We start from the raw sequence: 14,128 nt of genomic DNA on the forward strand, positions 1-14,128 counted from the left end.
AGGTGGTTTTTCTTAAAAATACATTTAGATCGGTGCGGGGCTAATGATTTTCCAACAATTTGGAGGAATAAATGAATAGGCTTCTACGCTAGTGAAATCTTTGTGGCAGCAGGTATGACTTGGATATTTCCCCCCACGTTTTAAAGTATACTCATCGTCGTTCTATGTTGCACCGAGTCAATGGTAGTTTTAGGTTGGCCCCCAAACAAACGGAAAGCCATCCAATTAACTCCGTAGATCATTACTTATTTCTGAAGTTCATCACTAATCTTGATGTTTGAAATGCAGGATTTTCTTTAGGAAAAATCGGAACAATCTTTTATGCTATTATTCAGGTTTGCCAATTTTAGGAAGCAGTTACATGCAAATTTTGGGGAGCAAAGCATCAATGGTTAGAAGAGAGTTTCAATTCATATTTAACTTTGCTACCTCACACGTCTCCCTCAAAAGGGAACAGTTTTCGGGTCATTGAAGTCGAGCACAGAACAAAACTTTTTAGACAGCGTGAAGTCGGAATATCAAAACAGACGTTTTTCTGGTAATTTTAAAAAAATTAATAATTACGTAAGGATTCATAAATAAAACCAACGTAAACAGGTGAATTGCCATTTGCCGATGGAAGTGTCTTGAGTGGAAGGCGCAACTTTAACACACATTGCAACTCTTCCGGCAATATCCAAGAAGATCTGATGATCCGATCATATATTCTGGATTCTTGTTGCATTCCCCAAGAGAAGCCCATCTTTCGCAATTTGCATCTGAATCTGTGCAGTTCCCACCAACAATCTTGTCGAAAGCATCCACATGAATCCACTTTGTAGCAGACCATTTCTCACCGTTGTCTACCGGACAGCCAGCATGAAGGCTAGCAGGGTCTGGAATTGCATCTGGGCGAAGACTGAAAAAGAGAAGTGCATCTCCTTTGCGTGGTTTCACTGCAATATACGACAAGACCAAATGAAAACAAAAATGTCAGTTGCTGGTCACAATAACCTTTTTTTTTTTTTTTTATCACAGATAATTATAAGGATCGGCTTATTGTCTCACCAGCAGGACCTTGCCTTCCACACTCAGACAAATCATTATCAGTCGAAATAGACCTGCGACGAGGTGATTCCTGAATTGTGCGAATGAATATTTAGAAATATGGGACAGAAAATTCAGTAGAAGAAAACAAAATGAACACATTTCTCAATTCAAAATATACACGACTCTCCACAGAGTGAACCACAAGAATCCGCAATAACAAATTAGATTTGTTACATTTCTATAATCTAATAAGTTTAAACCCAATAATTTTTCGAAGTATATAACCTTTGGCGTGTATCTTAAGTTTATGAATAAATCACTGCCTATTAAGCATCTACAAAAATCTAACAGAAAAACAAGTTTTGGACAAACCTCTGCTTTGGGAAAAACAGTTTCACCCCCTTTCTCGACATCAGTAAGGTACATTAGCACAGTAGCTATCCGGTGCCCACCACGTTCAATGTTGACCTTGTCCGTAAAATAATCGTAGTGAGGTTCATATTTCTGCCCAGGCTCATAGCGTAATACTTGAATATCTTCTCCATTTTCTATTAGTAGAAACAGAAAGCGGGAGTTCAATTCAGTGAATTCAAAAACTACTATTCTCTATGCATGCAACAAACAAGACCACATGGCGCTCTGATACTGCGTTTTTTACAGAAGGGTGTTTCAAAAGCAGTATTCATTGTCTACATAAATATTCAAAGGGTACACTCAGAGGCCATCACGATCTGTATTTTACTTCCCGCAATGCTGCAAATTCAATCCGACCAAACAACTCAAAAATAAATGCCCTAAGAATCATATATAAATAGATATTTCATTCTTCAAATGTCATTGAAAAAAGACACGATCAAGAAATGGTGAGAAGACCCATTTTAAGAAGTAAATGTTTTTTCACAGCTCAAATTTTCTTCAACATGGAACACCTTTCGGTAAGAATGTCCACATAGATATCTTCTCTTCTATGCCAGCAACGATAGGATCCTACACAAGAGATGAGGAGAAAAGGATTTAGGCATATGACATTAAGTTCTCAAAAGTGAAACACCAAATTAAACAATAACTAAGCGCATGACTTCGTGGCTCATTTACAAGATTCAATGTGATTGTTCTTTGTGATGTTTGTCCCTCCAATAAAATTTATACAAGGCGCTGAGCAAAGTAATTCGTCAGTAAAAAGTTTCAACTAAATATCAATTAAAATAACAAACAAGAGCCACCAAAAAAGAAAAACTCAAGCTATAACTTTTTAAGCACCATAGGGCTATCCAACCGTACCATCAAATGTTGAAAAAGTTAAGCAAGTTGTGGACACTGACACAAACAACTTGCAGTACTATTACGTAAAGAATACTGCATGCTTGACATTTTACAATTTTCGCCAGCTTAATAAGCTCAAAAGAGATTAATTTGTGGAAATACTAACGTGTAATTGAGTTCAATGGAATTGATTTAGTTGGTCTGAAAAGGTTGAAATTTTGACCGGGAATGAGTTGAAATTTTGATATGACGGCCTTTGCGCAAAACAATACTAAAAAAACATTCTAAAAACTATATATTCAAAAAACACAACAAAAAAATTATCACGTCAAAACAAAATCAGGTTATAAAAAATTGAAAAAAATAAAGAAAAGAAAGAAAACCAAACCTTTTCCTTCTGGATGAACATTCCAGAGCTAGTCCGCACTTCGCTCAGCTTACTCTCTCCAGACTCACTGTCCGCCACAGCTGACCTCTTCAACTCGTTTTTTGCCTAATTTCATTACGAAATCCCACAAATCACAGAACAAACAAATAATTAAAACCATAAAGGATCACCACCTTTTTAATCAATTCTAAACTCACCAGTGAGATCAAATGGTTACATTCCTCGTCTGTTAGAAAACCTTCATATACAAATGCTCTAAAACATAATTACAACCGTAGCGCAGTCAATAAACAGTTAATCGATCGCCAATAGCTGTCAAAATAATCTTACAAATTGTAAAAAACAATTCAAGGTATGGATAAACAGGAAAAAAAAACACGATTCCTGTATTCAGTACCTGGGCTTCCATGAGATCGATTTGACTTTAGATGGATTGATTATCGAATGTCCCCAGGATTCCCACGCGATCGCGGCCATAGTGAGAACGAAAATCAGTGCAATTTGAGAAAAAATGACCATTTGGCCGAATATGGAAAATATTTGTTCGAATCTGAAATTTTTATGCGATTGAGATGTTTAGGCAGATCATTTAATAAAAGTGGGCGTTGACAAGAAACATATATACGATTTGCGATGAGTTAAAATGATGTCGTTTAATAAGAATACACAATTTTAGTAGGTGTTTTTGCACATTACACCCTAGCAATACGCCACTCTCTCAAATTGCTGCCCTAAAATATGGAATCTCCAAGTTATATCTTTCTTTAATTGATTTTCTTAGTCAAATTTAATTGTGCGACAATACCGAGGCTAAATAGCATTTTACACAATCGAAATTCAAAAAACACAAAAATTCATGTGTAAAATTTATAGACTTTCACCCCCAACGTTTTTTAAAGTCAAGTATATTTAGATCATATGCGAAAGATTTTATATATAGTCAAAAACACAGAGATTTAAATATCCGTTGGTTACACAATGAATATTTTTTTCCATCTTTTTGAATCTTTATGGGGAGCTGATGAAAGGATTCTACCTAGTTTCCATATGTCTTTTATAACCAACAAACCAAATTAGTGGAATATTAATTTTCCTCTTATGGAATGGAATATTTGTTTGAATCTGAACCCTATCCATCGTTGTAAGAGACTTGCGGGTCAATTATTAGGTTCTATACATAAAAAGTGATGTTATTTTGAAGCAAGAAGATATGAAACGTTAGCCCTAAAAGTAGTAAAAATGGAACCTATGTTTATTTGTTCCCATTACGTCTACTTCCTCCTACACACTAACTCAACTCATTCACAGAGTATCCACAAGTAATACATACAATTCACTTCTACTCTATCTCTTCATTTGATGAACTGCCCCATCATGAATACTATGTATTCTAGGTAAAATTCAGAAGAATTTTGTAGGAACGAGTCTATGCACACCGTAGGTAAAATGGTTCTTTTGCCCGCATGCTTCAAATTTTGTCAGAGTTGCATTCGTCTTCCGAAATTAGCTCCAAGGGTACGTACGTCCTCTTGAGCGCAGGACGTTTTTGGAACTTCTTCTTGCCTTGAGTGATGCCTTAGCTTCACCACATTTTAACATCTTTACAACCTGCATCCCATTCAAGAATCATTCAAACTAATTAGTTGATTGTATTCGCGTTTTTACCTCGCAAGTCTCTCAAAGTGCTTGCAAAACAAAATGTCATGCCTGGCTCATTTGAGATATTTCCGATGAATTGTGATGAATACATAAGGAGGCAACCATACACATTCGACTGACTTGGTCACAGTCATAGACGCCATCTAGTGATTGATCCACCAGGTCCACTATACTTTTTCTGCTCAGGAAAGCAAAGGTTTGGCCTGAAAATTTTCGATCGGATTAGAATGCATCTCTTGGTTGAAAGACAAGTTCTAGTATCCAGATTTTTAACATGTAAGAAAATGGTTGTTGTCTACAAGAAAACATACCCACATCACAAGGCTATTGCGTGATTCATCTAGAGCTGGTTGACCACTGATGAGCTCTAACAATAGCACTCCATATGCGTAAACATCAGTCTTTTCATCAACTGTTCCATTCATGAAAAGCTCGGGAGGGAGATGGCTGATAAGAAAAAGGTTGAAGTATTGTGATGATAAGATTTCAAGCGTTATAACAATTTCTGGCTTATTTAATACAGTCACGTACCCAAACGTGCCTTCAAACTGTGAAACGGTAATGTGAGTCCAGTTATCAGGCAGCCACTTCGAAAGCCCAAAATCAGAAATCTGTAGTAAAAACATCAAAGTGCTAAAGTGAATAACTACCAAAAATTTAATGTCAACCCCTTTACATCAAATTCACATAGAGATAATGGATTGCTGCACGAGAATTTTGCATATACTGTTCGCTACCTGAGGTTCAAAATCTTCAGTGAGCAAAATATTTGCGGACTTGATATCTCTATGGATAATTCTTCGTTGACAGCCTTCGTGAAGATATGAATGCCCAGATGCAATTCCCAGAGCAATATTGTATCTTACATTCCATGCCAGTTTGTCATTTTTGCCTGCACAAATAATGCAAAACGAAACTAAATAAATATGAGATTCTTGAATATCTAGAAGCTCGTTTTCTTGTCGCAGGATGAGGGACGAACCGTTCAGGGAAGATGCTAAATTCCCGTGTGGAGACAAAGGAAGAACAAGGTGCATCCCTCCTTCGACACCATATCCAATAACATTCGCAATGTTTGGATGATTAACATGCACTAGAATACCGAGCTCGGATAAGTAGTCTGCTGTCATTTCCTCCTGAGTTCCCCGAATTAACCTTTTTACGGCTACTGGTATAATTTAATATATATTTTTGTATTTTTCCTAACTTCATATTAATTTTCCATTTATTTAATTCTTCAACTTCACCATTACAAATACAATCTGTTATTATTTTAGCTCGAATTTCTCATCTTTTTTAGATCACCAATTTTATCTGACACAAATTCGATTTTGGTTTTTGATCAGCATTCATTTTTCCAAAATATCAATGATAAAAAAATATATATATAGATATGCATATGAAAACCAGAAGTAGAGGCAGATATTTGGTGTAGGTGACCCAAGAATTGGGATGAATCATAAATAAATTTTTTAATTTAATATTAATTTCATTTATTGATCAAGGGTTGACGCCTAGATTGTACCATAAAACAAAATCTTACAGTTACACAGCTTCATTTAGAAATCTCAAGCTAAGTTGAAAGACTGCCGCCGGCTGCAAATGAATACATCAGAATTAATGATTAACGAGCCATATTGTACAATAGGTTCTTGCTGCACATACTAGCATTATTCCACATTAACAAAATGAGGAAATGAACACAACAAGCGGGGCCTCTCTCAGACGTGTAGGCATCCTTCTGGTGGAGATTTCGCGCACTGGACAACGCTAAGGAACATGTTCTCATCGCAGGGAATGTGAAGTCTCGAATCGTCGGGACTGAAATCGTATATTTCTTGAGCTTGATCTAGCAACGCCTTGAAGAGCGGGTGCCTTAGTAACTTGATCTTGATCACGTGTCTCTTGTTGTACTCGCCTACATACACAACAAGGTGTCCCTTTGGGACGTCGCTCGGCACGACCATTCCGTCGTCCGGTGCAGACCACAGCGAGCATTGGCAGCAGGTGTCACTGGCGACACAAGGCACCACTTTTCGACCCACTTTTTGACACTTTCTCATGCATGTTTTCAGAAATCTATCCTTCTTGCAATCCATCACCTTTGTTCGTCTGCTTGCTGTATATGGAAGTGAAGATATAAGCTTATATAGATTGAGTGGAGTTGGGAAAAATATTAAATGGCAGACATAAGTGCACTGTCAGGAAGCAAACTAATTTCTAACTTGACTCTATTTTTAAAAGTGCAGCGAAGATCACTGCAGAATGCTCTGCTGTACCTTTCTCTTCCCTATTTAGTTTGTGTATCTTGATACAGAATCGTACGAACATGCATTGCATGATTGTGAGTAGTGTTGGATATATATATATATATATACACACACACACACACTGCACACTCGATAAATATCTTTTTTGGTGGGGAGCTAAAGGGTAAGTTAGCTGGCGAACATGGTCTTTAAAGTTCTTTTTTCTTTCTTTTCTTTTTTTTTTTTAGAGAAAAAGTTCATATATTTAGATAGTGTACGTGTAGCAATCTTAAAACTATAAAATTATTATTATTATTTTTTTTCAATAATATTTCTCCCTCCACCTTTATCTCAAGTTCTAATTATCTTTTTATTTTTTAATTTTATCTTTACAAATTCATTATTTTGACTTGCGTCTACTTAAACGCGGTTCATGCATATGTATTAAAGTTTTGTATTAGATATTATCTTAAAAAAATTGTATAATTGATGAGATATGGTAGTCATAGACGAATTACAAATTTATTAAAATAATATTTTTATGTTACTTTTATCAATATAAATAAATCAATTTTTTATTTGTAGTAGTACGTTATATTAAATGACACTAAAATTATTTACTCTAAACATTTCAAAAAACAAATTTCCGGGAGACTAGCTAGAAAGTATATTAGTATTTCTTTTGTGTTTGCATGTCAATGGAAGGACATTGCTATTGTTTTGAATCAAATTTGACCTAGACAACCGAAAACGGTTGTCGAATGTTCCAAAATTCGGACTACAATTTACATTACTTGTGTTGGCACATAGTTTGTATTGTACAAGTAAATTATATATTTATATATTCAATGGAAATGCATATCTTAACAAATTATGTCTTGTTGATAAGTAAAAGGTTGTATTAAAAAAAGGTACCTTGCGACGGAAATTGATCTTTCTTCATGGCTTTGTGTACTGCATAATTACAGAAATTTGTGATTATTTGATTTTTTTTTCCTTGATTGATGGGCAAGAGCAAGATTATCTTAATTGCTATATATATACCGTGCATTTGTACTGGCCGTACGTTGATATAATTTTTTATATGGGCATGGGCAGATACCCTTAACAATGACTCATTCAAGAATTGTGACAAATTGGGAATATTTTATCTTCTTCTATTTTTAATTTTTTTGACTTGGTCGCCATTTTCGCAGGAAAGAATTTATGCATGAGCCTGAAAACAAGAAGGAAAAAGGCATTTCTTACATCGTAGAATGGATCAAAGAATGCCCGAAAACTCAAATATTTTACATTACATGCACGCACCAATTTCCATGTTTGACTTGTTTTATGGTTTAAGTATATAAATGATTTTGTCACTTTTCCATGATCTGGCTATATGTGTTTTTATTAAAAACGATGAAGCAGTTTATAATAAATAACAAAAATTCGGCCGAATCTCCATAGCAGAAAAATCACAACAAATAATTTTAAAAAGGAAATAACATTTTTAGTCTCGTAAATTTTTTTTTTATATTTTATTTTTGGCTATGTTAAACAGCTTTGAAAAACAGTACTATCTATTTTTAAAAACACTCTCTTTTAATTATAAGTTATTTAATATTTCATATAAAATCAACTCATATGTACAAAAATAAACTTCAGTACTTGTTAAAGTGACGAATTTTGTAATAAAATTGGATCACAATTTATCGTCAAAATAATGATTTTTTGTAATATCTATTTTCATAATTGTTTGATCCAAATTACTTTTCGACAATAAATTAAATAGTTTTGTATAATTTAAATCACATATTTAATACTAAAAAATATCTCAAAGTTGTATATTTATCTCAATTTACATTATAAATATTTTGAATATATTGTTTCTAGTTCTCTTTTTTCTCGGTCAAAAATTATGCTTATAACATTAAATCATGTGTCGATGTGATATAACAGATATGTGAGCAGAATAATAATTGAAAAGCCAGCCAATTGATTCATCCCCCAATAACATAGGCATACAAACCCTCCAATCTGACACACATTTCCTAGTCTTTAACTACAGTACTGTACTCATTTAATACATTTTAATTTGAATTTTTCAGTATATTTCTTTTTTACATATATATAACCCAATTACATTTAATAAAAAAATGAGGACCAAATTAGTGTTTCGTTTTTCATTTTTAACGCGATTTTGAATGTCGAAAATGTTGGTTGAATACGGTGAGTTTAAATCTTGAAATGGCATGAACACCACAGAGAATTAAAGCACCAAAATAATAATGCATGTGACAATTTTCGGAAGTATGTACGTGATTTATGGGAATTGAATTTTATTGATCGTTTTCGTCTGTAACGAAAGCAACGTTAAATTAGCTTTGTCAGCCACAGACACTAATGGATGTATAATGTCTGTAGAGTACTCCGACATAACTCAAATGGGGTGTCTTAATAAAGGAAACCCACGCACCCTTTTGTTGTACTCGAGTTTCTTTCTTTCTTTCTTTCTTATCATCTATGATCTCTTCTATAAATTTTGTTAGGGTATGGAAAACAAAAATATTCTTATAATTTTCAAGACGCGTAAACTTAAAGTTTACTTTGAAATTTATTTATTTGTCTTTCTAGTGATAATAAAAATTTTAGATTTTCAAATGACGAAGGTACTTTTAAACTTCACAACGGTGATATGGTTTGTAGGAACCGTTTGAAAGTTATAGTTATTAGTGACGCGTAACTCGATTATTTGAAGCAGTACAACATCCCGCACATAAAAATTTATTTAACACCAAAAAATATTGTAAAAAATTTCTCATAATATATACATATGATTACCAGTTATGTTCTTATATATAGGTTAAAAAAATCGCCTTTGATTTTGTCCTCAATATACCATTTATGTTCTTAGATCAAGTTTTTAATCACTGGACTAATTTATTGGTCTCTATTCTCACCATCCATATTTAAATAATTAAATATATACTGCTTCCGGTATTGTAATTATTTACGTACATTATAATGTATGAATTTACTCTTTCTGTTCACTGCAAAGGAGGAAATGTTGAGCACATGAGGACTGGTCGCGAGGGGTAGGAATAGGAGACATGCACGTTGGTGACACCTCAAACTAGTTCATGCAATATATAAATACATTCGTAATTTCTTTTTGTTGTATCATATATATATATATATATATATATATATAATATTGTTGAATAGATTCGATAAATTTTAAGATAATCGCGCCATCTTGTTGGACAATATAAATCTAATTTATTTATTTTTTTTTTGAATTTTATTTGGAAATTTTAGGAACATCAACAACATGTTAAAAAAATTTGATTTTTTTTTTCCTTGGCAGTTGGAACTTATCTATCCTATTTGAAGAAGGATATGCGACACAAAATAATAATATTTGTTCATCATTGGGGCAATTCTCTTTGATTTGATTGGACGGGTGAAATTAAATTTCACGTGTACGACTCAGGCCAGTTATATTTTATATATTGGCTGGAAATATTAATTTCACCCAACTAATTAAACATTTGTCTCCTATATGTATCCGCTCGTTCATCAGATTTAATTAATGAATACCACATTAAAGTTTATACAAAACGGAATATTGATCATGTAATTTCGGCATTCTGCTTCCTTTGGGGTGGCAGAGTTTCATATGTTTTGAACAAAATTTTGACTTACAAATTTCAAATTTCATCAAAGGGCACACCATTTTGCCACTTCATATTAATGTAGCACTAAATATTACCATGTTTTGGATTAAGGAAAGCGAAGAATAACCTCATTAATTGATGTTTTTTAAAATTTCAAATTGAGTATGCCAAAAAAGAATAAAACCTTTTGTAAATTGATTGATATCGTGACGGAAAATTGAAAATATGCAAGTTACATAATAAAAATTGTAATTTTTTCTATTAATTAATGTTTATTTAACCATACCGAGTTGCTCATTTAGTCCATAAAACATTTTGAAATTTTGTACATTTTTTTCTTATTACCTCTCGAAAGATGTATTAAATGGTATATGTATATATATTGTTACGGATGAAATCATGAAATTAGAAACCAGTAGAGTGGGAATGAAACCATCTGTGTCCATGCAGAAAGAAGCTATAGACTATAGTACGGTTGGTAAAAGAAAATACTACGTAAAATGATTATATATAATACGATTATTATAAATTTCATTACTAAAATTTCATAAATTTTTTATTTATGAAATCGTTCAAAAAAATTTAGGAAGTATTCACCTTCAATATCTCCATGAATTCCGAATCTACCAAGCAAATATTCATATGGATTCAATTTCATGCAGAAATTTCTAGTTTATTTTTTTTATTTTTCCTGAGAGATGGATGCAAGCAAGATTTTTAGTTGAGGATAAGATTCCACATAATCTTGAAACCAAAAATGGTATATTTAGGAAATTAATGTAAACTTGAAGTTTTATTTCATTTCAAGGTTGCTTGCTCTTCTACTCCTATTCGCCCTAGTCATTTCTTGGTTCTCTGTATTGTGGTATAATATCCAACAATCGTTATCGTGTCTCACCGGTAATGTGTCAGGCATGATAAAATGGATTTTCGTATGTCGTTTCCTTGCTCGAATGTTCTGTACCTGGTGTCATGGTTAACATGTTTAGTTCATTCACCTTTCAGTGTTTTATTTTGCCAAGGTGGGGGAAATGCTGAAGAAGGTTGAATTTATGAAGCTTTTAGCAACTAGTGTATCATACATTAAGACTGATGTTTATAGTTATCTATGTACAGATCGTCTTCCGGGATTAAAGATCATGTCGAATGCTCTCCTACATTAGGACTATCTCCTGTATAAACCGTGCAGGCTCAATAGCATGGCTCTGTTTTCTTCAAAACAAGCTGAAGTATAATGTAGTCCTCGAAGAACATGACCAAGGATGAACGAAGTTCCTGTTGTGGAGACAACTGTCACAGGCTGAAAGTTTAGGAATCCATAAAGACCATAAATTATATTTGAAATCCTGTCAATATTATAGGAACACAGATCTCTTCTTCTTCAGTAGCTTGTAAAATTCATTATAGAGATCGATTTTCATGGTTTTGAGGAGCACAGAAAATCCAAGGATTTTAGTTTTAGCTTCTGCCATCAACTTTTCTACGCCAAAGCATTCATTCACCTTCTTAACTCCGGAAATGAATCCTCATTTGGTGCAAGTTTCGATATTTTCTTGTGTATTCTATAGCCTTAACATTAGTTTCAAATCACCCTTGTTTCAGCTGCACAGTTCCACCTGTGTTGCAACATATTTTCAAATCACTTCCCTTCTTTCAAGTAATAACCAAATGTTACAAGAACCGTGTTGAACGAGTTTCGATTATCAATAAGTTAGCTCAATAGTGAAACCTGTGGAATCGTCATTCAGCTATATATATGTTACAAGGGAAAAAAATACACACGCACACACTAAACCTGTAGGATTTCTAATGTCAATTTATTTATTTAATATATAATCATATTATATTAATAAAATAATAAAAATCACGAGTGATTAACGGACTATCGATCAAAAGAATTTGAACTCGAGTTTGACTCGTAAAAAAAAAAATTGAAGGCATTTAAGTTCTGCTCAAATTCAATAAGCTCAAATACAATCAAATATTTTTTATAGTCAGCTCGAAAAGCTACACCAATAAGAGATGGATAATACATCCTCGTACCCCTACCTCACCCCCTATATCCTTAAACCAATCCGAGTAACAGCGATGGGGGCTTATCTTTCTCTAATGTCAATTTGAGTCCAAACTGGTGGACCCAAAGGACCGAAATTAAAACATTAATGTTAAATAAACTATCCCTAATACCACAAAATCCTCATGATTCGCCCACCTCCAAGAATTCCAACCATCATTTTTTACATTATATCATCTTAGACTTGTACACCCAAAGAATTTCAGAGGTGTTGATCACGCTAACCTATTAGTACATGTGTAAGATGTAAGACCAAATACAAACTTTTCCTTAAAAGGACTAAACCAACAAATTATGGCAAGATAAAATAAATGATAGTAAAAGAAGTCTTTTTTCTGAAACTAGGAGCCTTTTATAATCCATTATGGTGTGTGTCTATCATAGTCAGTACTCAGTAGGAAGGGGGAGAATAAATTCCCACCCTGTTCACTTAAGGCCCCCACCAAAACCTCTAAATCTCTAGAGTAGAGTATTAACGATACTTAGTAGATTATTGATTGCTGCCACTAGTTTCTTGACCCTGCACCTCCTCTTCAACCGCCGTCGGATGCAGCAGCAGCGCCGTGAAGGGCATATGTCGATATCCATTCGGGGAAAACTCCAGTGTCATCGGCGGAGCTGGCTGGCAGAGGTCCAGCCTGCAGCTCGGCAGCGGCGGAGACACGGAGAAGATGCTATTTCCGGCTGAGGCGACCACGGGATGCGCCATCGTGGTCATCGGCGCAAGAGAGAAGGTTGTGGATCGTGAAGGAGGGAGTGTGCCGGATGTGGTGGAAACAGCCTCCGCCGGGACGGTCCCCGTACCAGTGGCGGCGATTATTGAAGGCTCAGCCTGACGTAGCAGCCACTCGATCGTCTCGCCGTCAGAGCGGTGACCGAGCTCCCGCGTGAGTTGGAAAACTCTGGCGGCGCAGAGAGCTGGCATTCTCACGCGCCTACCACGGCCGTTAACCTTGGTGTGTCGATCTTTGCTCGAAGAAGAACCAGTAGAAACCCTTTTAGTGAGAGCACCAATATTTGACTTTGAATCCATGGAGGAAGCTGTATTCGGAGCAGGTAGTAGGTGAACGGCGGTGGTTGGCAGGGACGGAGGGGGAGATCTGGCGGAGGACCATATGTGACGAAGCCATTGACTCTGTGTGTGTGTGTAGGTTTATTCGATACTACGTGTCTTTGAGTAGTTAATGGGCCCACAAAGCGAAAATGAAGGGGGTTTTAGTCCTTCCTTCTTATGATTGGGCCCATGGAGAGCTTGCTATGTTATGGTCCACCAAAGGCCCACTTTCTAATTATTTAGAAAATTAAAAAGTCTAGTTTGAAAAACAAAATGCTAAATCTCCATATTTCCTGGAGTCATATTTCTAGAAATTTGATACTGAGCTATTGTTTGTAAAATATAGTAAAATAAAAGATGGAACCCAAGACAAAACTGATTAATATCTGGATAGGCCGAAATTGGGCTCCTTTGTGGTTCTTTCATTTTCCCCTTGGAGTTTTAAGCTACTTTAAGCCCATTACTTGGCCCAACAATATTGGACTTTTTGTTTTTCCCAATAAAAAAGAATGCAAAAAAATGACACCCAACTCGTGATTTGAAAATAATACCACGTGACTCTAAATGACCCAAAATTAATGCAATTTTGTAGTACTGATTTATAACAGGTGTAAGCAGGAGGAGCAAGGAAGCGTTCATCCCTCAAACTATACTAAATTTAACAAATGATTCTCTTTGAACAGTGAGTGAATCGGAATGAAACTTCTACGAAACATTGTAACCAAGTTCATTTTTTGCTCCATTCCATAACGG

The 14,128-nt window shown here is 34.8% G+C and overlaps 4 protein-coding genes across 4 annotated transcripts; all 4 read right to left on the reverse strand.

Moving 5' to 3' along the window:
* Positions 1-474: 474 nt before the first annotated feature.
* Positions 475-3,321, reverse strand: LOC142545755 (putative prolyl 4-hydroxylase 4). The gene is made up of 7 exons (XM_075653114.1): positions 3,078-3,321; positions 2,878-2,935; positions 2,681-2,785; positions 1,959-2,016; positions 1,402-1,577; positions 1,048-1,117; positions 475-935 (listed from the first exon to the last, which is right to left on the reverse strand). Exons 1-7 carry the CDS (start codon positions 3,197-3,199, stop codon positions 646-648), a joined length of 879 nt encoding a protein of 292 aa, XP_075509229.1. The 5' UTR covers positions 3,200-3,321; the 3' UTR covers positions 475-645.
* A 479-nt stretch (positions 3,322-3,800) lies between these two features.
* LOC142547409 (receptor-like cytosolic serine/threonine-protein kinase RBK2) lies at positions 3,801-5,898 on the reverse strand. Its single transcript, XM_075655691.1, is given in 9 exon segments — positions 3,801-4,256; positions 4,259-4,288; positions 4,388-4,525; positions 4,528-4,542; positions 4,651-4,786; positions 4,871-4,950; positions 5,077-5,231; positions 5,322-5,507; positions 5,883-5,898. Coding segments are annotated over 9 exon segments (864 nt in total). The 3' UTR covers positions 3,801-4,148.
* A 162-nt stretch (positions 5,899-6,060) lies between these two features.
* Positions 6,061-6,440, reverse strand: LOC142547412 (auxin-induced protein 15A-like). Its single transcript, XM_075655694.1, has one exon. The coding sequence runs from the start codon at positions 6,436-6,438 to the stop codon at positions 6,061-6,063; it is 378 nt and encodes a 125-aa protein (XP_075511809.1). The 5' UTR covers positions 6,439-6,440.
* A 5,833-nt stretch (positions 6,441-12,273) lies between these two features.
* LOC142544619 (transcription factor TCP11-like) lies at positions 12,274-13,605 on the reverse strand. The gene is given in 2 exon segments (XM_075651650.1): positions 12,274-13,412; positions 13,414-13,605. Coding segments are annotated over 2 exon segments (639 nt in total). The 5' UTR covers positions 13,452-13,605; the 3' UTR covers positions 12,274-12,811.
* Between the last annotated feature and the right edge of the window lie 523 nt (positions 13,606-14,128).

Source organism: Primulina tabacum, chromosome 5, assembly GCF_025594145.1.
Source record: "Primulina tabacum isolate GXHZ01 chromosome 5, ASM2559414v2, whole genome shotgun sequence".
NCBI lineage: Eukaryota > Viridiplantae > Streptophyta > Magnoliopsida > Lamiales > Gesneriaceae > Primulina > Primulina tabacum.

Bases quoted from the DNA above. Each gene is read 5' to 3' on its own strand.
- LOC142545755 (XM_075653114.1), bottom strand. From the start codon at position 3,199: ATGGTCATTTTTTCTCAAATTGCACTGATTTTCGTTCTCACTATGGCC. The intron at 1,578-1,958 runs GTGTTCCATGTT...TTCTACTAATAG, and splicing joins GTGGACATTCTTACCGAAAG to AAAATGGAGAAGATATTCAA. The intron at 1,118-1,401 runs GTTTGTCCAAAA...CGCACAATTCAG, and splicing joins CTGTTTTTCCCAAAGCAGAG to GAATCACCTCGTCGCAGGTC.
- LOC142547412 (XM_075655694.1), bottom strand. From the start codon at position 6,438: ATGGATTGCAAGAAGGATAGATTTCTGAAAACATGCATGAGAAAGTGT.